General features: G+C 29.0%; 1 protein-coding gene and 2 long non-coding RNA genes across 9 annotated transcripts; 1 reads left to right on the top strand and 2 right to left on the bottom strand.

The window, feature by feature from the left end:
- The first annotated feature begins 126 nt into the window (after nt 1-126).
- On the top strand, nt 127-7,857 carry LOC128398078 (uncharacterized). 3 transcript variants are annotated; one of them, XR_008327038.1, is made up of 10 exons: nt 127-396; nt 477-545; nt 652-720; nt 808-914; nt 991-1,454; nt 1,522-1,761; nt 2,066-2,215; nt 2,401-2,490; nt 2,593-2,975; nt 3,382-3,470. It is a non-coding gene; the product is annotated as an uncharacterized LOC128398078 (long non-coding RNA). The 3 variants fall into 3 exon arrangements; XR_008327036.1 differs by having other exon boundaries at nt 477-720; XR_008327037.1 differs by lacking the exons at nt 2,401-2,490; nt 2,593-2,975; nt 3,382-3,470 and adding an exon at nt 6,676-7,857 and having other exon boundaries at nt 477-720.
- LOC128398068 (uncharacterized) lies at nt 4,622-6,652 on the bottom strand. The gene is made up of 2 exons (XM_053358883.1): nt 6,142-6,652; nt 4,622-5,836 (listed from the first exon to the last, which is right to left on the bottom strand). Exons 1-2 carry the CDS (start codon nt 6,184-6,186, stop codon nt 4,622-4,624), a joined length of 1,260 nt encoding a protein of 419 aa, XP_053214858.1. The 5' UTR covers nt 6,187-6,652.
- A 5,074-nt stretch (nt 7,858-12,931) lies between the features above and the next one.
- Nucleotides 12,932-18,435, bottom strand: LOC128398113 (uncharacterized). Of its 5 annotated transcripts, none has more exons than XR_008327050.1 (6): nt 18,064-18,435; nt 17,767-17,987; nt 17,275-17,484; nt 17,025-17,185; nt 16,724-16,890; nt 12,932-16,244 (listed from the first exon to the last, which is right to left on the bottom strand). It is a non-coding gene; the product is annotated as an uncharacterized LOC128398113 (long non-coding RNA). The 5 variants fall into 5 exon arrangements; XR_008327052.1 differs by having other exon boundaries at nt 17,025-17,484; nt 17,767-17,860; nt 17,931-17,987; XR_008327053.1 differs by having other exon boundaries at nt 17,025-17,484; nt 18,064-18,178; nt 18,247-18,435.
- Nucleotides 18,436-23,353: the final 4,918 nt, after the last annotated feature.

The raw sequence follows: 23,353 nt of genomic DNA, 5'->3' as shown, positions 1-23,353 counted from the left end.
AATTTTTCTCAGCCTTTTATTTTATGGATACTAATGCATTCCATTAATGATGTTGCTTAGCAAACATCATCGGATAGTTTAAAAACTATCCCCCAGGCTTCGCAGCCATCAGATATGGAAAAGAGTAGAATTTGATTGTAACAATTGGCTTTGTGTTTTTAGTATTTTTTGTATTAACATAATTAATATTTTCATTTTTGTTGTTGAGTTAATAATATCATCTTCGTTTAGATTCCAGTTCCAGTTTTGATTGATTCCAAGAATTTGTTCAACATGATCTCGATTGGTTATGATGTGTAATAATAAATTGACTCTTGTGTTACAACAATTTCTTATTGTTATTTTGTTAACATTGTTGTACCATTTGTATGGTGTCCATGGTGAATAATAGTACAGGTTTGTTGCCATTTTTGGGTTTATTAAAATATCCGTTGATTCCTCTTGATTTCTAATTTGTATTATTATTTCATTGACAGTTTCATCTAATACCATTTCCATTTCCGATCTGGTTAACCATGGGATTTGTATTTTTCGTGATTCCTCTGGTATTTTAGATGTTTCCCATTTTTTAATACAAAATTTTATTCCTTGGGCCTCTTTAATAATAATATGGATCATGTCTTTTGCTGTATTGGAATCTCCTTTGATTAGTGACCTCGCTAAATCCTGGTCCATGGGAAGATGATCAGCCCCAACTTGTTTTGCCATCTTGACCAATAGGTAAAAGCATTTTATTTTTGTTGCATAGAGTGATTTACTTTTGCCAAGGTCAATAATAATAATTTGATTATTTGTTTGTACTTTTAGTTTGGCTTCTGGTATTAATTGTATTTGTATTTTTGGTATTTGACAATCACATGGTTGATAAGTTAATGTTTTATTAACTTGGGTCCTCCAATCCTCCATTACTTCAGGTAAAATATTAATTTTTTGTTTGTTAAATTTTGTAATTAATATTTGTGAATTGTTATGTTGTACGTCCCATTTTAGTAACCACTTCAACTGGATCTCTATTGGTAATTTGGATTTGATTATCGTTTTCATCGCCCATTTATTAGTGTTTTGAATACCTAATAATTTGGAGAAATTATCATGATATTGTTTTTGGAAGTTCAATCCATATTTTTTCCAGTTTTCTTGTAATAACCAGTCGAATCCAATGTTAACCATTTTAGATACTATTATTGAGTTTACTATTAGTTTTTTCAAATCTGGTTTCAAGTATCTGATTTTTTCCATAGAGAATTTGAAGGTTTCCATAATTTGACATGATTTTTGATCTATCATTTGGTTCATCGCTTTGATAGTATTGTGGGTGGTAATTTGGAAACCTAAAATTTTTTGTTGTGTTTTTTGATGGAAATTTACAATTGTTGTTTTATCGACGTTGATTTTCAGGTTGATCTTACTAAATTCCTCTGTTATTATTGGTATAATTGTTTGTGCTTGTTCAGGTGAGTTTATTATTGTGTAAAGATCATCTGCATATCCAATTATATTAATATTTCTGTTATATTTCAGGTTCTTGATGATTTGATCAGTTGCTAAGATGAATAGTAGGCCTGAGATTGCCGAACCTTGTGGGACACCAATTGATTCTTTTCTCCACCATATCTTCTTGTTATTATTGAATCTTAACCATCTCGTTGAGCAAAATGATGTTAATAATTCACCCAGTTGTCGGTCATGTGTTGTTATTAATCGAAGAGCTTGGGTTATATCAACCTCATCAAACGCTTTGGATAGATCTAACATTAGCAGGTATTTAGATTTTATTTGATATTTAAATAATAATGTAAATATGAGATTCACTCTCGATGATTGTTTTAAATATGCAAATTGTGTGTTTTGTGACATTATTTTTGGTAATAATAAGAGAAGTCTATCTGCTAAAATTTTGTCGACGATCTTTAATAAATAGTTAGGTGATTTCACTAATCTTATTGATTTGTTATCAGGTTTAATAATCAGGCCAACTCCATATATACGAATTACTGATGGTATTTTTCCAAGTATAATTATTTCATTTATCACGCTAATTATTTTTTGTTCATTTAATTCATAGAATTTTTTCCAAGAAGTTTTGGTGAAGTCATCGGCGTCTAACGTTGATTTTCTTGATATTTGCTTTAATTTTTGTATCTCGTATTGGGTTAATGGTTGATATTTAAATTCAGCTTCATCATCGCTGTGTATTGGTTTATTAGTTGTAAAGGTTTGTAAATGTTTATTATATGACGATTGTAGTTCAATATTATTTAGTAGATCACTTTCACTTAACATTGGTTGTTTTGAATGAATAATATGTTTTTTAATATAATCCCAATCGTTTATATTATTTTTTGTTGTTTTGTTATTATTTTCACTTGTGATTAATCTCCTTTGTCTTCTATTTCTTAGATCATTCACTGATTTTTTGGCTCCATTTATCCATGTTCCATGTATCGTTGGATGATTAATAATTTGTTTACAGTTATGAATTAGATTATGGTATTTATTAAATTTTCTATGATCCATTTTCTTTATTTTTAGGTCCCAATGATTTATATATAATCTTCTTTCTAACTTTTTGTTTATTTTGTTGATTTGCAGTTTGGTTACCAGTAAATTGTGATCATTATTATTCATTATCACTATTTTGGAGGATAAACATTGAATATCATTTTTAAACAACACAACATCAATCCAAGATTTTCTTTTCAAGTCATTTGAATTAAACGTTGGCGATGATTGAGGATTAAATGCTGAGCATAATTGATGGTTGGTTATTATTGTTTCAATAATACTGTTAAATTTTGGGTTTGGTGACCAGAGCTTGTGTTGGAAATTCATGTCTCCTGATATTATTGTTGTTGATGTGATCATATTCTCAATTTTCATCATTTTTTCACTCATATTATTTGGTAGATAAACAGCTATTAGACGAAATTGTAAATGTTCAAGTCTAAGATCACAAACAATTAGATCTACATCAGGTTTGTATTGACGAATTAACTTTATATCACTTGAGTAGCACACTAGGGTTCTATTGTTAGAGATGAAATTATTATTTTTTATATTTTCACTTATGAATCTTTGATTTGGTTCATTCACTATGATCAATGTTGATTTATTTTTATTTTGAAATAGTTTTTGTGTTAGAGTAAATTGTTTATTTACGTTGAATTGAATTACATTAATCGCGTTCATTTTTATCATGCTTTTATTTTTATTAGCTTTTAACTCCATCTAGTTTATATATTTGGTTACAATTTAAGGACGCTCGTCATTTAAAATTGTTGCTTTGGTTTATTAACTTGTTTTCATCTAATTAATTGTTCATTTCATTGATTGAAGATATTAATTATTTTTCTTTTTATTTACTATTTATTTATTATTCAGTTGTCAAGTTGTTATTATCATGGCTGTTCAATTACATCAGATGAGTGGACCTGATAATCTTGATCTTTTACTTTGTGGTCTGTGTAAACATTTGGCTATTAATCCCGTCATACACGACGGTGGTTATAATCAGAATTTTTGCCAACAATTTTTTTGTACTTCATGTGTTAACATTCGTGCCGGTAATAATAATTTCCAACGTGTTAATCGACATGGACGGAGGGAAACAATTTGTGTTCATTATCCTGCTTGTAAGGTTGATTTTAATCATCCTTATTTTCGTAAGCCAAGTGGATTAGAACGGATCGTATTATCAAGCGTTATTATTAATTGTTCTTTTTGTACTCGAAAATACACTGTTAACAATTACTTAAGCCATATTTTTTCTTGTCAGAATAATATTCCTACTAGTGTTATTCCTGGGAATTTGATTCATGTTGTTAATAATAATGTGGTATCTCGAGTTGGTCAACCTCATGTAAACTCTTCACTTCGGGGTTTACGGATGCAAGTTTCTTCTTGTAATCAATTGCGTGTACCTGTTATTGATATCGATCGATATTTTTCATTGAAACTTAGATCAATGAATGTTACCTTCAATATGGAGTTTAACAATAATACTACAGCTTTAGAAGCGATTCAGGAAATTGCTCATAACAATGATATGGATCCTGATAAGGTGGATGTTATTTACTTTAATCATTATTCTTTACGTCAATTTGAATTTGTTAAAGATTTTGTTGCTGATTGTCCTCGTAATGGTACTATTAATATTGTTCCTCGAGATGATTTATTCAGTTCAGTTAATCATAACATTCGACTTTGTATTATGGGACCTTATCCTGAACCATCTAATTGAGCTTTTCAAAGCTATATTGATTCATATTTTGTGAAAATTTTCATTTGGAGCGTAATTTTGTTTTTCATGTAATTCATTTATGTTTATCATTATTATTTAGTTAATCAACATTTAGTATTGAAATTTACTATTGATTTGAGATAATTGTTATCAACGAGAGAAATATTTGATCATTAATTTTGATATTATTTTTATTATTGTAATCATGAAAGAGAAAGAATATTAAATGAACATTGAAATGTATTAAACTGAATATAAACTTGTTTTGTAATGATTGGAAAAAGACAAAATAATAACATAAATGGTTATTGATTGAAACTCAAATAATAATAAATTGTCATTTGTTGGAAATGAGCAAGATATTCATTCTGTTTGAATGATCTATCTCATTAGATATTGGTATTGGAATACATTCTTTGCAGTTTCTTGCTCAACTTTCTTCTTATACAATTGACAATCAAGTGTACCTGGTTGATGATCATTTTGACCACAGGTAGCACATTTTTTATTATTTGGGTTTTCACAAAAATCAATATGATGTAACTCAGCACAATTTTTACAAACACTTTGTGTTGTACATTGTGAACGCCAGTGATTGAGTTGATGACATGATGAACAATACATTATATCAAAGTGATCAACTGCTTTGTAGTGTTTAATTCCCATTGATATGTATCCATGGTTGTTTTGAAGTTCTGATCTGACTGCTGGTGTAACTTGAATAATAATATCTCTATTATTTTTGTTGTTTTGATTGTTTTTCGCAGGTTTAATAATTGATATATTTTGTTCATTCATATACTTGTTGAATTTGAACATATTCAACAGGATATTATCAATAATATCGTCACCTTGTAGAATCCCAATGATTCTGACTCTTGGCATTTTTTGTTCAAACCTTTTGATCTGTAATTGGGTTATTATTTTCTCAATTGTATTAATAGTATTATCCAATTTCTCGAACGACGTGGCTTTGATTTTCACTGTTTTCTCATTGATAAAATATTCAATTTCCTTGTCACTTGGAATGTTACCATCATCAATTTCTTGAGCAATTTTATCGTAGAGCATCTTTGGTGTTGCATTTTGTTGAGAGATCAAAGCTATTGGAGATGCTTTAATATTTGACCATTTGATCCAATTAATTGGAATGTTGGATCTCTTCTTTTGTAGTTGATCAAACGCTTCCTCTGTTTTTCTTTTGTCATGACGCATTATTATTGAACCAGCTTGTCTTGGTTGAACCGGAATAATTAACGATAGTTCTTCCTGATCATTTTCAATAACTTCCATGGCTGTTTGTAGCCTTTCCTCTGTGGTTTCTTCTAGTTCCATATTATTGTTGTTCATCTCTTGAAATTGTTTCAATTCACGATTTAGGTTGTTAAGGTGGTCCATTTGTTTTTTATTTATTTTCAGTTTTTGTTGAATTTCTTTGTCAGAATGAAGTTGGTTAAATTGATTGATGAAGATTTGTCTTGATGGGTCTGGTAGTTTTTGAAGGTAATTTTTGAATAGGTCTTTTTTTATTCCTTTGAGGATTTCATGTCTCACAATCCATTGATCAATGTTACTCATTTTTATTTGGGTGATTAACTGTAATTCACAAATAGAAAAATAATAATAATAGAAGATTTAGATTGATGTTGATATTAGGTAGAATAATAAATTTTGTATGTTATTATTAAGATGAGATGTAAATAGGTAATGTTAGTTTGATTTGATTTGTTTCTTTTTATATTCTTTTTTGTCTCCATAGAGATTATATTTTCCGTTAATAGTAATTATTAACGTTAAGTTTTGAATCTTGCCGTTATCGGTTTGCTAAAAGGATTGTATTTATTAACAGAAAAAATCAAAATCTTAAAAGAAAATTAAGTTATTTTGACCGTATTACTCACCTTGGTCACGCTTATTCTCATCAGATTTTTGTAGGTGTAGTACATGGTCGTTTTTGTTTCGTAATTTATTATTGTTTGGTAGCTTTTTATTTGAAGTTCTTATACTCAAACTGATCCAGGGGAAACACTACACAATTTATAATATTTTTCACTTTATAAAAATTCTGAATTCATGGTAAAATTCATGTAAATTCACCTTAAATAAAAATACTCACAGCCAATAGAAAAAAGAAGGGGTCGTATTGTAATTGCATTCGAAAAACGGTCCCTTAACTTGAGATTTTCACTCGATTCATTTTCTTAGAAATAATTGATTAACAAATTATTGAAAAGAAATTAATTGTTGAGAAATTTAAAGTTAATTGGTAACAGAGAAAGTTTGTTAATTCGATTGTGCTGTTGATCGAATGTTGCAAGTGCATTCAAAGAAGTTGTTTAGAGTTGATTGTCAATTGTTTTCGAATCCGTTTTCATAGAATTGCAACTTTTTGTTTCGATTTTTTAATTTTCTTTTTTTTTCTTTCGTTGATTTAGATTCGTGATTGGATATCGTTGTTTTCCCGGTGATTTCTAGAACTTTTCCTTTGGTCATTTACTGTTGATTTGGAGAATTCTGTTCTTTTTCTTCTTAACGAAGAGAAAAAAAGAAAAAAATTGTTTCGAATTTGGTTATTTGATATTCAATTCGAAAGGACGAAAAGACAAAACATCAACAGAGAAGCGAAAATAATTGAAGGCGAACTTTTTTATTATGAATTGAGACAAAATTCACCAAGACGATGATCCCTTCCAGTTAATAAACTCAACAAAATTATCGTAATTGTTGTAATTAACACAACTAGACGACGAGAAATGATAAACATCATGATTCTCATTAAGAAAAAGGGTAAAAATTAATAAGCCTGTTAATTGTTGGGAAAGAGACGAAGAAAAGATTAAGATAATCAAACAAGAAAACAAAATTATAAAGAGGTGATTAAAATAATTGACATTCTGTCAGGAAACAGAAAAATTGTCTAAACAATTTAGACAATAACAGCAATTAGTTTCTGTTATAATTTATGGTCAACAATCAAAAATTAACCCACAAAAAAGTTAAAGAGTAACAATTATCTCGCCCCAGCGACCACGAAAATGTTTTCATCAACAACAATTTACCAACAATTTAAAATTAATCTACAATACATATCATATCATCGTCCATTTAAAATTATGTATACAAATGTTAACAACAATTTAAAAATTTTCTGTTCTTTTTTTTTATCAAATTCAATTCTTATGTAACTTTTAATTGTAATTATATTTACGCATCTTGATTGTTAATATATATTAACAACAGATTAATTAATTGTTTCAACTAAACAAACTCAATTGAATGTTGTAAAATGCTAAATACTGTCTAGAGAATATGTAAATTGTTATAGTTAATTGTTGGATTGCCAAAATCCATCCACTAATTGTGTTCAACCAACAATCAACCTGAATTTATTATAAGAAACTCAAATTGTCACCATAACCATTGTTATCATTGTCACAGTTGAGAATTGAAAAACCAAAGGCATCCTCATCATCCTCATCATCTTCATCATCATCGTAATCACATTTTGTCATCTAAATTGTTCATTTAACTTGATTGTCAACTAACAAACTCAAGTCTATCTTTGAAAATACGATATATTCAAATCTAGATAAAGTAAACTGGATTAAGCTGATTAACTTGTAAAACCCACAACTAATTATCATCAAAATTGATCTTGCTAATCAACAATTTGAAACTTGACAATATTTTACAACAATTACAATCATTTTGCATTTTTAATTGTCAATTTGTTATGCATGTAGCTACAGAATTGCTAATATTACATTGTAGTTACATTGTAATATTATTGTAATACTTTGATTCTGTTAATTTTTTTTACAATTTAACTGTTTTATAGATTTAGATTAACTCGATCATCTTAATTACAATGTATTCTGACCTAATGGATTAAATTAAAATCTAACAATAAATTTAGAGATGTTAATCGATGATGGATCGTTGAATCATTGAATTAGGATGTTGATCACCTGAATATCATCATGATGATGATGACGATATTCATGGAAGACAAATGATCTCAAAATCTTATTATTTTATTATCATTAACCTTCAGCCTTTGAGATAATTTGATAAACAATTTCAATGGAAAAGAAAATTTTTTCAGTGAATCTAAATAAAGTTTTTCGTTTCAGGAGTAACGATATAAACACTGAGGAGATTCAGTTGAAAACTTTAATTGGAGATAATAATTGGCATCATTAACAACATGAGCTCTTTAACAATCAACAAATTGGACTAAAGAGATTACGTAGAGATATTTATCTTGAGAGAATTAAATTATCACAGCGAAAAACTCGTAAAAAAAGACATTACAAGTTTCAAGCGAAAACAGGAAGCATCTTGATGATATTTTCCCCTCTCTTTGGGTCATAAACTTTCATGTTCTTACATCGATTGTTGGTTTTAATTGTGGCCTTGCATCTTTCGTCTTTGACCTAAATTCAAAATTAATCAGTAAACTTGATAATCCCCATTGACGATTAACTAAAATTTCATCTTCATCTTATTCATCTCTCTCTCTGTTTCTTTGTAACTATCATCATCTTTGAAGATTTGAGATGTTAGTAGCAATTAAGACAGATTTTACTAATTGTTGAGTTAATCACAATTTGATTGAGACCAATGGAGGAAAAAAGTATTCAGACTAATCCTCTGAATTGAGGTGATTCTTGGTTACAATTTGTTACAGTTTTTAATAACATGATAATTGATTAGCGTTTTTGATTGTGGTTAATTGTTACCATTAACCAGTCGTTAAACATTAATCTAGACTGTTGATAATATGATTGTTAGGTGATTCCTTTTAATTGTTATATTAATAGTAAATGGTAAATAATATATATATTTTAGCATCTGATCTTGTCCTCTAACGATATATGTACAAGTTTCAGCTAATTGTTAGACAACAATTAGAAAATAATTAATCATCCTCATGATCATCATACTAACATGAGAGATGAAATATTGTTTGAAATGAACAAAAATTCAGTAGCAAATGTAAACAATTTAGTAACAATTAAGATTAACTTGATTATCTTTTCTAAATCCATTATTATGGTGATGAGCTTAATTATGATGATCGCGTGTCTAATTTGAAAAATGTTTATTAATTTAAATTGTTTCACAATCATAAAAGTTAATTGAGTTACAAATGAGTTGAATTAATTCCAATGGTTTAACAATTAACGAAAACAAATTTCTTTCTCAGTAATTAACTATTTAGATATTAATGATTCAGCTGAGAAACTTTTATGTTTCAATGAACCTTTTTAATTGTTTTCTTCTTACAATACTTAACTATTAGAATACTTTAGTTAATTTTATTGCTAATTTAATCGTTTCAACAATGAGTGACTCGATTTTCATTCAGTTCATAGATGAAATCAATCAGTTGAATTCAATTTTCGGTGAAAACTTTCAAACGATTTTGTGACTGTACGATTTAAATCAATTTCAGAGCGTTACCACAATTAATGATCAGTCTATTGATACAATTTTCTGAAACAAAGTTCAGAACAAAGAATCAAGAACTTTATTCATCTTCGCTAAATGATAGTTTCTATTCAGAATCAATTCTCATGATTAATCCAATCCGATTAGGAGCTTTTTCCGTCAAGGGTTGAGCAAACTTTTGGGAACTTTAAATTAAACATCAACGATTCACCTTCAAATGACCTCCGAATATGTTCACAATTGAGCTTGAGACTTTTTCCTTCAGTCTATTCTAGTTATTATGAGTAGAAATGAACGAAAATGAAATTCGATAGCTGAATCAATAGTAATAATTAAAGAAACAGAATTTGAGTTTCCATTGATTAATCGTTGGGATGAAACAATTGTTTAAGTTCAGAGGTGATGATTTAAGTTCATCAAATGCAAGTATTAATGTTAACCTGAGCTAGAATCTAAATATTGATTCTAATCGATCAACAATCAACTCCTCTGAGTAAATTGTTTATTTTAATCACCAGAATGATGAGCTAACAATGATTCCCTTAAACTGATCAGAGTAATTAGATAATTTTATCAATAAGATTGCGAATAGTGTAACTTAGGTAACCATGTATTCATTTAAATTTTATATCAACATTAATATTAAATTGTCTTTTTAATGGTAGATAAATTGTTGATTAACTACAATCAACTAATTTCATTGATAAATCTATGAGAAAATTAAATGATAATGATTAGTTAATTGATCATCTTAACAACACCAACGACCTATGAATAAATTATTATACTTGTAGTAAGCAATTAAAACTGATCATTAATAGAATCAATTTTTTCATTATCATTTTAATGATTCTGATTGAAGAAACATTGATTGTAGTTAATCATAATCAACTTAATCACTGCTACAATAATAATCTAATCTTAATCTTAATGTTTATTTACTGATTGTTGATGATAAACAATTCTCATTCAATCAATCAAACAGGTAACTCAATTGGAACCCTAATTTTTGTTTATTATCATTTTAACTAACTACATGTAAATCCAGATAGTTAAATTTAATTGTTAACTAACAGATTAGTGGAAAATGATTACTGGTGTCTCAAGATTAATGATTAAACATTTTGTCTTTTCTCAATGAAAGTGAAAACAATTTCGTGCCAAACACACAGATTTCATGGTTATCTGAACATGAAATTTTCGTAACATGATTGTTACTAAATCTGTGAAACAATTTAATAATCATCGGTAACAATTAAAAAAAAACAGTAAGAAAAAAGGACAACAACAACAACAATTAATTTTAATCCGTCCATTGAAATGATGAACACAACTTGAATCAACATAAACACAATCAAGTTAATGGTAATAATTTATTTCTGCTTTTGTATTATTACAATTGAGAAAAGTTTATGATTAACTTTCTAGTCTCAATACTAATTGTTGTTACAATTACTTAATCATGTTTACAATTAAAACAAAGCAAAAAACCACTTACAATTATCAACCATCAAGGATCATCATCATCATCATCATCAACAACGATAATTAAAGTCTAATAGTTGATGGTCAAAAGTTAACAACTTCCTCTCTCATCTCTATCGTGATGACCATGACCATGAATAGCTTGATGATTATCATGATTATCAAAGTTAATCAGTGTCATCAATGTCCAACAGGATAATCATGTTAATTACTTTATTTACAATTAATGGTCAAGAGTTTTATGGGCAATAAGTTTTTGGAGAGAAAAAAAAATTCTCATTCTTTTACAATGAGAGTTAATTTCTTATTATGATGAATAGAAATTAGAAGAAAAAAAGATGAAGAAATAAGTTTCATCTTCTTCTTCTCATCATCATCATCATCATCATCATCCTATGGCCTCTCATCTTCATTCATCATCATCTAAATCATTTGTAAATTGTCCGAGATAATTAACTGACTACCCTCACCTCCTCCTTAATTGTAATTGATCATTGTTCATGTTTTTGCAAGATAAATTTTCAAATCATCTGTAAATTATGATTACAATTTATCATTAATGCTAAATAATAATAGTAATCATCATCTTAATATGTTAATCCAGTTAATTGTCAATCAATCTGCTCAACGATTAACTGACAATTGGTTAACTAATTTACCTTGAAACCACAATTAAATTATATTTCATTATTTTAACCTCAAGGCTTAATCACCAATTAACCTGAAAAACTAAATTAACAATAACAAATGACAATAATATTACAATTAACTAAATATTTAACTTTCATATTATGTTTTAACCATGAGACAATCAATTGATTATATTAATTAAATTTGATGAATGAGTAACATTAATTTTATTTTTCTTGTTCATCATATGTAATCAATAATATTAATCATCATCATGATAATTACAATCATTGTAATTTAATTGTTGATCAATGAACGTTCAAAAGTATTAATAATTACAATTATAATTAAAATAGAAAATCTTAATTACTCAAGCCCAACCTTTAACCAGTTTACAAATTAAATTAAAACTAATCAAACTAATTAAACAATTTGATTAATGTTTATGGTTAAATTAACCAACACTTGATCACATTGTCACCAATTAGACAATCAAATCAAATTGAATTTACATTTAGATTGATTAACAGACAAAGAGAGAGAGACACTTAATTGTAATAATAATCAACTGAAAACTTTAATTGTTTCAACAATTAAAACTTATTAATATAACTCATTAGGAAGGTTAATGTCTTATTAGTATTATTATCGTTGCTAAATTGTTACTGATTAACTTTAAGAATTACTTTTAATTGTCATCAATTAGAAATATGATTATCACCTGTTAACAAACAATTAGTTTAACACCATGAACACAATCAGTGAAATAATATCAACAATTAACGTTGAACACAGAGAAAGAAAAAGTTAATCATATTAATTGTTAATCTAAAACAATGGTCAATGTTTAAGTGTTCAAAGGATGTTGATGAAAAATGATAGTTAATTATAATTGTATGTAAATTGTCAATCTTCAGGTATTTAAACAATTAACAATTTGATATGTAAATTAAGTTAATTGTTTGCACTAAAACAAAAGTAAAATCTTGTTAATGATTTAAATCAACTTCTCACATTGTAAATTTAATAATAATTGCGAAAAGTTTTTCTCTTGCTTTAAAAAAAAGGAAACTAAATTGGATTAACTTTAATTACAATTATGAAAACACTTAATTTCTCACATTAAAGACTAACTTTCTTATCATATTCACAATTAATCTGATTAGATAATGATGAAGAAAATGTGTAACAATTAAAAGCAGAAAAAGTTTTCTTTTAATGATTAAACCATAGCATAGACCTTGAATGTCCAACAGGTTGATTGTTAATTGTTATAACAATTTAAATTGTCTGGTAAAACTATCTCTCGGTCAATGATCAGGTTAACATATACATAAACAATTAAGGAGACAATTTTATCAAATTGTTGATCAAAAGTTAGTTAAGCTAATCACTTTTTACCTTTATTTATAAATTGCTTCATTTCCTTTCAATTCAAACCTCATCAATCACTTGGAAAATTATCTGACATTTTAATCAAAATCAATTTTCTCAGTAATTTAGAGGCTAAATTGTCGTTTAATTGTTAATTATTTGTCAACGAGTGTGTAGCTAACTCATTTTACCTTTTTTCCTTCAACTGCCCTTATCCATTAATCAACAACAATTATAATCATTACAATTTGATTCTGATAACAAATATTATTTTCCTTTCGTTGGTTGAACACAGACAAAAACGTTGAAACTTTTTAAATTTCACGTAAAGTTAATTGTTAATAATCAATTCGCTTAGTTAACAGCCAAACAAAATTAAAACAATGAATTTTAATTAACAGACACTTCACATACTGATAATTTTAGATTATAAGACAATTTGTTTGATTGTAAATCTTGATTGTCAACAACTCTTCAAACCGAATCAAAATTCAACCAATTAAAAACTTTTCACAATCAATCAAATCTCATCTTGGTCATTAATTAATTAATTATTAATAGTTAATATTGTTATAGTATTATAATATATAGTAAGTATTAGTATTCAAGACAATTAGTAAACATAATTAACTTATCATTTTCATTCAAGTTTAATTGAATTAAATTTTTCCATTGATGAAATTGTTTTAGTTTCCCAGGTAAACAAACATTCAGATTGAGATTAACAAAAAAGTTAATTACAACAACAATTAGCTTATTGACTTTGAATAGTAGCAAATAGTCAACAATTAATAATTAATTATCCTAATCCTCGTTTCCATCCTCCTCCTTAATTAAGATCAATAAATTATCCTAATCACGATTAACTTTAATCATTTGCTTAGTACTTTTATTTTTTGTCAACATTTATCAACATTAATGATGACAAACAATTAATAGACTTAATAATTAGTGTATATAATTAATATAAATTGTTATTAAATTGAAAATGAAATAACAAAACTTTAATTTGCAATAATAATAACAAATCACGTTCACATCCTAGTGACAATTAATTTCTCACAATCAAATTAACTCAATTGTCCTGTAAAGACCATTAAACAATTTGATTTATAAACGTTTCCCTTTTCATAGGAGTGTAACAATTAACAAAGGATTAATCATAAATTTTACCTGAAAAATAATTAATCAACAATCAACCATAATAATAAAAATCAATGAAAAACCCTAATTAACAAACTGATTAAAACAATTACAATCTCAATGAGCAACAATCAAGAGATGATCATATAAATCATATGAAATAATACAACAAAAAATGTCACAATTAACCAACAAGAAACAACAACAACAACAAGATAGTAAATGTCTAATTGTTACAGAAAAAAAAACAATTAACAACAACAATCAAAGGTCTAGACCAGAACTTTTCTCAGAACTGAATTTTTTTTTATTCTATTGAACCAACCAGAACGTTAATCACCATCATGATTAGGATTACATGATGATTAGCATCATGATTATCACAATAAGCTGAACAAAATGTGAATACATATTCATATATATGCATGTTCATGAATGCGTTGAATTTAATTGTCCGCAATCATTTAGCAACAATCAAAAACAATGTAACTATTTTTTCAACTCATATAACTAAAAAATTATTATTATTATTATCTGTCTGATTGTAATTATTATTGTTAATTACAAGGCTTTTAACCTACTGATTACACTGATTATCAAGATTGACACCATTCACATGTAATACAAGGTAAACAATTAATAATCAGAGGTTTTAATTGTGGATAATAAACAATCAAAGGTATGAAAAGAAATTAACTTAACACATTAAACTTAAGTTATCATAATTATCGTAAATAAAATTTAATAGCTTCATGTACTACAAGTAATTTATTTAATTTACTTAATTTTGTATCATTGTAACTAAAAAGTAAAAACTAATTTTTCTTTGAATATAATTAACACAAAATTAAGTAGATTGTAAACTCTAAAAGTTAATTGTTGTTCCTTTCTTTCACAACATATAATATATATATTAATTATTAGATAATATCACAATTATTTATCTTGATTGTGTCAATGAGTGTGACTATTTATCCTTTCATTTTATCAACAATAATCTTATTATAATCAAGTAAATTGTTGAATGAATCAACCAGCTAATCAATTGATAATCATAATAATAGTATTAATAGTTTACTCCCATTTTGTTTCATTGTATCTCCACCCATCATATAGCCAAACAACAACTTACCTGTTGTATTATTACCTGAGTGTGTATGTGTGAGTGTTGTTGTTCATGTTGTTGTTGTGTTTATCACCTCCTTCTGATCCTCAACTCACCCTCCCTCCTCCTCATCATCTCCACCCTTTCTCACTTTCAGATTTATCCTGTATTCTTGTTATTCAGACAACAGATTATAATCCTTATCCATTCATCAGTATTTTCATATTTTCTTTCATTCATAATTTCATTTCAATTCATTGTTATCTTGATGTTACTTTTTTTTTGTCACTTTACTACTTTATCCCTCTTGTTGTTGTTGTTGTTGTTGTTGATTCCTGTACGTGCTTATCATTTGCGAGCTGCGCATGACGACCTTGGCACGTACTCTAATTATTATCATCATTATCGTCATCAATTGTTAATCATCTATAGGATATGATTAATTTTTTTTCTTTCTTTCTTTCTTTCTTTCTTTCATCTACTACTAATCATCTTTCTCTTTATCCCAATTAAATTTGAATAAATTTGATCCATTTTCCCATCTTTTTGGTTGTTTTCTTGTTGATCTATCATCATCTTCATCTTTTTCATCCTTAACCTCAACATCCTCTTAAAATTGCACTTGTCTTATTAGCCATTGGAACACGTACCAAAGTGTCATTTGTTTATACACCTGAATATCATCAAGGTGTCATCTCGTCAACAGAATTATTACTTTTTCCTCTTTTATCTCTTCTCACCATTTTGCATCTTTCATCTTCCTCTTTCTGTCTCTTTATTTTCATCTATCAACTTCCCGTTTTACCTTTGGATCTGTTAAATAAGAGAAAGAGAGATTATTATCATTATCTTATTATTCCTTTAGATTCACATGTAGACAAACAAATTAATTGTGTGATGATGATGATGATGGCGAGAGAAAGAAGAATCTTCTTGTCACCATCCTTTTCCATCATCATAATCGTCTCTCTCTCTCTCTCTCTCTCCCTGACAACGTACATTTTACTATTCACATTTGATTGTAATCAAAATAAACTTTTCCCTCATTGCTAACTAGTGAAGATGAAGATGATTATCATTTCCTTTAGACTATTCTAATTGTATCTTTAGATATACAGGTAAAAAGAAAAGGAGATGATGATAAAAAAGAAGCGTTTTTCTTTTCTGTTGACAATTTTTACGCAAATATGAATAATAAATTGTTTGAATCAAGGTGATGATAAACAAAGATAACAAAGAAAAGAGCAAAAATCTTAATATGAAAAGATGAGCATATTAATTATGATACATACGAAATTTTAATTGTAAAAGGTCATCGTGTAAGTTTCATCATTTTTCATCTTCATATTCGCCTCCCTCATGGTCAACTCTCTTCCTCCTGGTTGAGCTTTCAATTCCATATCAGCAAGTTCCATGGTTCCAATGTCCATCTCCGGTTTCATCTTCCGATTCTAAATACCTTGAGACGGAAAAAAACAATGAACTTAATGGTTGTATGATCTTTTTTTCATCAATGTAATTACAATACAGTAGCTGTTATAATGATAATCTAATTAGACTCTGTCTGTCTCTCTACTTATTAATCATATTTACCTGTTTTGTGTTTTTTTTTGTATTGTTAACTTTGAACTGAATTGGAATCTTTCTCATGAGTATATCTCCATGCATGATACAGGTAAAGATGATGTATATTCATATTTAACTATCCATGTCTTTGAATTTATCTTCAGGTTTCTTTTCATCTTTTTTTTTTGCTGTATATATTTTGCATAATAATGATTCAAATGATTACTTTGTTAGCCATTATTTGAGAACACAGTTTTGAGACCGATTAATGTTATACTTTTGTATTATCATCAAATCATCAAAATTTTGCATCAGTCTGTTGACCAGTAGATGGTAAATCTGACAGAGAGTAATTAGTAATCATCTTTTTTTCTCTTCTTCTTCTTTTTCTTCTGGCTAGTTTCCGTTTCTTTGATCAGGGTTAAAATCGGACAATTAACTGGCGAGTTGTTTGCTTTTTCCTTCGTTTTTCTCCTTTATCATTCACCTTGAATTTGTAGACAGGGAGAGAGAGAGAGAGAGAGAGAGAGAGCAAAGGAGAGTTATTTTCACTAATCAAGATTTTCTTCAGTAAAGAGAGTAAAAGAAGACAAGGAAAGTTGATAGAACATGGAAAAGTACATATGTTTTTGACTCTTAATTCCAAGTCAATGTTATCACACAGGTTTCACATCATCATCAGTCTCAAGCAAGAGATGACGGTGATGATGATGAGGGAAGGAAAGGGAAAGGCAAGGTTAAGAGACACTTAATGAACACAAATAATTACCTATCTTTGCTTTGATATTGGTTAATTAACTGATAATTATACATGTATGTCCAAAAGAAATCGTCTTCACTTGAAGCCAAACTGTATACGTAAACTATATAAACAGAATCTGTTTAACAGATGATCTCTCTCTCTCTCTTTCTCTTTCTCTTCCTGATCTTCACCTGTTGGCTTTTGTTTTTTTTATCCATAACTGATTTCCAAAGAAATGATCACCTAGACTAGAAAAAAAGAAAAGAAAAAAAACCAGAAAGATCAATAGGAAATCCACCAGAGAAATGGAAAGATTTATGTCACCTGAAGAAACTGTTGTACGAAGGATAATGTATTTCTCCTCGCTTAATGGTAACCAAAAGAGGGAAAAAAAGAAACAATCAATCTAATTGATTATAAATAGATGTTTATGTAAGGCCTGAGAGAGAATAGAAAAAAGAATAGAAGATGAAATATAATCTAAATCAATAGAAGAAAAATAAATACATGTAATCACTTCTCTCTCTCTATAAAGTGATCATTTGATTACAGATGAAAAGGGTTAGGCCTAAGAGATAGACCATAGAATTTGAATTGATTAAAGGTTATCCTGGTTATCCAAGTGATGAAACAATGATGAGAAAAGTCAAAAAACTGATGAGAATGATGAAGAAAAAAAATAGACAGACAGAGAGAGAGAGAAGAGGAAAAAAAATTAATTGATTGATCTGAGATTTTCGATTAAGCCAACAGAGGTCGCCACTAATAGAACTTTTCTCTCAACTGATTTTATTTCTTGTTCTCTTTTTTCATGAAAAGAATGAGAAAAAAAAAGTTAATGGAAGATAATTTTCATCAGATTGAAATCAATGAGGTGGGGAGAAGATAAATAAGAGTGAGAGTCGAACAGGGAAAGAGAGAGAGAGAGAGAAGATGAGGGATGAAGTTGGAGGGAAGCGAAGGGAATGAGAGAGAGAGAGAGAGAAAAGAAGATGAAAAGAAAGAGAAGATGAGAAAAGTAGAAAGAGAAAGAGGAATGAATCTCCTAGAAATTCAAGGTAATGATTAGAGTTAAATGGCCAGACAGTTTGAAATTATCCTGAATCACGTCTGAGATGATGAAGAAAAGGGTAGAAGTGGATAAGACATTGGCTTATTCTTGCCCAATGCAACCACCCCACCGACAACAATAACATTGACTGAGTAAATTGAGGTTACACATTATTGTCAATAAAAGTTTCATCAATCTTTTCGGGATAATTTTCATCATCATCATGAAATAATAATAACTTGATATTAAAGGTTAAATTTCAGGATAATCTGATGGTGGGAGGAGAGTGAGAGAGTTAGAGGGTGGAAACAGATTCTCTTTGGTGGTGATGATAAAAATTTCGCATTTTTTTTTTATTATTATTATAAATCAACAGCAGAAGCAAAAAAATTAATGATAGTTATACAACCGCCATTGAACACATTCATGCATAAACTTGATTATCATCATGATGATATAATGATATTATTGTGATTATTTTCAGGCGTAAATTGAATTGAATCCTGTTTGATAATAATAATTTCTTATCATTTGCTTTATCACTCTTTCTTTCTTTCTTTCTTTTTCTCTCTCTTTCGATGTTCCCCCTTTTTATTGAACTTTTTTCACCACATCATCATCATCCTGAGTCGATGAGATTAACAATAAATGAAAAGCAATTCTAAGGAAGAGAGAAAGTGAAACAAAAGTAAGGTCAATGAGAGAGTAAGGAAAATATGAATATGATGAATTGGATGAATGAATGAGCGAGACTATGGAGTAGACATGATGTAGACAGAAAAAGATGGTTAGAAATACGCAGACAGGATGAGGGAGAAAAATAGAGATGAAAATACCACGCCCAGAGAGAGAGAGAGAGAGAGAGAGAGAGAGAGTGGGATACAATGGATCAATAGATGATGAAGATGAAGATGAAGATGATTCTGTGACTGGCAGGATCCTGTTTCGGGTTAGGATTGTTAGTAAGCTGAAAGTTAATGAAAGCTTTGGTATTTTATCAGAGAGAGAGAGAGAGAGATGATGATGATGATGATGATGAGTGGCCAGAATTATCTGCGAGTAAACCAGAAAAAAATTCTGATGAGATTCAGGTATTCAAATTCATCATCCTGATTATGGAGATTAATTATTTTCTGATTTGATTATTTTAATTCATCTTATAATTTGATAAAAATCAATTGATTGTGATGTAGATAAAAATGATGAAAGATGAGTTTCAAAATTGGTTGATGATGATGATAATTAATTGAGTGATGAGACAGGATACTAATTATTCATGCAAGATTAAGGATCAGTATAATAGGTGAGTGATAATGATAAAAGGGGATTAGTGAAGATACTCTGAGAAGATGAGAGACTAAAACAAGAGGAGAAGAAAGAGAAAAGATAAATTCTTTTTCCATCTCTCTCTCTCTTTATCATCTTCTTGTGAAAAATTCACAGAGAAAAATAAACAGAAAATCTATAAGATGAAATAACAAGAATAACAAACTTACATGAAAATAAAAGAATTGAATTAACCAGAGAAACTGTGAAATCTTTGAATTGGGAATCAAGATTAAGAAGAAGATGAGAGAGAAAAGATTCTATTCTAAACTTGACCTTGTTCGAACATTTTCACCTTTAATTAGATGAATGCCTTTGAGAAGATGAAACAAAGAGAAAGAGAGAGAGATGAAGAGAGGGGGGAGAGAGGAGGAAGATGAGGAAATATCATTTCCATCACAATGATACAATTTAAACGTAAGAATTTAAGTTAAATATCAGAGGTTAGATACGAAATGACCAGAAAATCGGACAGATAATCGCCATGAAAGGTTATTCAAGGACATGAGATATTCCATGTGACATTTTTCTTTCTTCTTCTTTTCTTTTTCTCTTTCTTTTCTATTATTTTGTTCGAAAAGTAAAATTAAAAGTTAATGCAAAGAGAAAAACATTGAAAGTCATTTGAAAGATGAAAATGTCGACTTTGTCTTGTTAGTTTTTCGAGAGAGACGAATGTTGATTTTCGAAACTAATTTTTTTCTCTTATTAGTTTTTTTTTCTTCTCTTTCTCTCTGATAGAACAAAAATTCTTGACATGAGGATGACAAAGAAGATAAAAAGAAAACAAAGAGTAGATATAACTATTGATGAGAAGAGAGAGTAAGAGAGAGAGAGAGAGAGAGAGAGAAACTGTCAAAATTATCTGAAAGAGTATCTACTTTCCGCTTCTCTTCTGTATTATCATCATCATCATCTCCACTCTTTCTTACCACAATCTTGTGACGTTAATAAGTGTGAAGAGAAGAGAAAGAATCTAAATACAGAGAAAGAGAGAGAGAGAGAGAGAGAACTGTCAAAATTATCTGAAAGAGTATCTACTTTCCGCTTCTCTTCTGTATTATCATCATCATCATCTCCACTCTTTCTTACCACAATCTTGTGACGTTAATAAGTGTGAAGAGAAGAGAAAGAATCTAAATACAGAGAAAGAGAGAGAAGATAAATGAAGATAAGAAAGTGAGACTATTTTTGATTGACTTGAAAATCGCCAGACCAATTACTAGTTATCGCATCAGGGAAAAGGCAAAACTAGTCCAATGGACCAGATTTTGTTTTCTTCATCTTCATCCTCCTCTTCCCATCCTTACACCGTCATCATCTTTATCATCATTCTCCTTTCTTTCTCTTTCTAACCCAAACAAACAGAGATCTCCATCTTCTTGTGGATCGCCTTCAATTAACTTGTGATGAAATGTTTTCCTCATCTCGAGCCATTCATAGACTTTTTCCCACCCGTCACTCTCTCTCTCTCTCTTTGAATAACCAAAAATTTCATCATCAGTGTGAATGATTTTCACTCTGTCTCCTTGAATGAGGTAGTAAGAGTGGTAAACAAGTTGAACAACAACAACAATCAAATATTTCTGGAAGATTTTCAATTTTCACCATCAGTATTTTCAGGATGTTCATCTTGTTGTCTCGTCTTCATTTTCATGATACTTTTTTGTTTCTTCACAAGTATGATAATGTCAAATGATGACGATGATGAGTAGACAATGATGATCGTATAAATATATAAAGAAACATCATCATTATCATTTACCAAGTTTTCCTATTCTGGTTTCACCTTCATTCAGGATCGTTAACACTTTCAACGATCATATAAGATAATAAAATGATTCAAATCGTCATGATAGTGATGGTGGAGGTTGGGAGAGGGAAAACATTGTTTTTTATCATCATATTAGTGTTAGGAACCTTAATTGTCTCTCTCTCTCTCTCTCTCTCTCTCTCTCTCTCACCAGACTGTTGGAGAGAATTAAGTAAATGTGACAAGTTGCCTTATAAATGAACTTGTTTGTTAATGTTTATCTGCACTTTACCCTTGGAATCCACCGCACCCCACCCACCCCACCATCATCATCATCATCTCTCTCTCTCCATTTACTTTAGTGTCAAATGCTTTTATTTATTTTCTCTTCTTCTTCCCTGTCTGATGAGTGTTTATTTCAATCATCAAACTAATTGAGTTATATCTTGAAAAGATTATTAATGATCAAAGTACCAAAAACAACTAAATTAACTAATACATTTACCACGTTTATGTTACAATTAATACTGATAAATGACAATTGTATAAGCAAAGAAGAAAAATACAATCATCATCAGTGTAAATTGGAGGGACAACCCACATACTGAGGGTATTATACATTTCCATCAGGTAGATAATCAGGTAAGGTGTAAGAGAGGGCGAAAGAGAGTGGGGAGGTAATAAAGCTAATACATTAATTGCTGTACGTGTCTACGGTGTTTAAGAAAAGGTAAGAAACATATTAGAGAAAACGAAGAGAGAGAGAGAGAGAGAGAGAGAGAGAGAGAAAGTGGAGGTGGAGGAGGTGAGGGGGTGGATGAATTAACAGTCGCTGTTAGTCAACCATTCATGAAACTGATCAAATGGAAATTAATTTACTACTCAGAGTTGCGTGAAGTGGTTGTTCCGCTTGCAGTGAAAAAAAGACACTGTTACTAAAAACCCACCCCACACACATACAGATACAAACGTAGACACTCATGAATCTGGTGGCGATGGTGGTGGATAATCAATTGTCTCTTGGAGATGACGATTGATTATAATTGAGAGTCAAATTATCAGACACTCTGAGTGTTTGTGTATGTTGAGCGTTGTTTTTGTTGATATGATGTTTTTTTTTGCTTCTCTCGATTGTTTCAAAAGTTTACAATTAACTTTGATTATTATCGTACAACAACAATCAACAGCAAATGAAAAAACCTAAATCATTATACGGATACAATATGAGAAACAATGAGTTAATCAGTTGAATGATTAAGGAGGAGGTGGAAAAAAAAAGACAGAGTGGAAATTTTTTTCGTATCAAAAAGGGAGACAAAGGTATTAATCAAATACAATCAATGGAAGACCAATGACCTGGACAATTTAAATTATACACAATTAATCAACAACAATCATTATATTGTTGTTGATAATGAACATTGTATGTTGTGTGTGAGTGTTTCTATTAATTGTTATGCTAAAAACACTGAGTCAACATTCAC

This window comes from Panonychus citri, unplaced genomic scaffold, assembly GCF_014898815.1.
Source record: "Panonychus citri isolate SS breed McGregor unplaced genomic scaffold, ASM1489881v1 Contig00045, whole genome shotgun sequence".
NCBI classification, from domain to species: Eukaryota; Metazoa; Arthropoda; class Arachnida; order Trombidiformes; family Tetranychidae; genus Panonychus; species Panonychus citri.
The sequence above is the reverse complement of the archived record's forward strand: the minus strand, read 5'-3'. Positions and strand labels throughout refer to the sequence as shown.

Excerpts from the sequence above, each read along its gene's own strand:
- LOC128398068 (XM_053358883.1), bottom strand. The coding sequence starts at position 6,186 with ATGTACTACACCTACAAAAATCTGATGAGAATAAGCGTGACCAAG. Across the intron at positions 5,837-6,141 it reads TGAGAATAAGCGTGACCAAG|TTAATCACCCAAATAAAAAT; the intron begins GTGAGTAATACG and ends TGTGAATTACAG.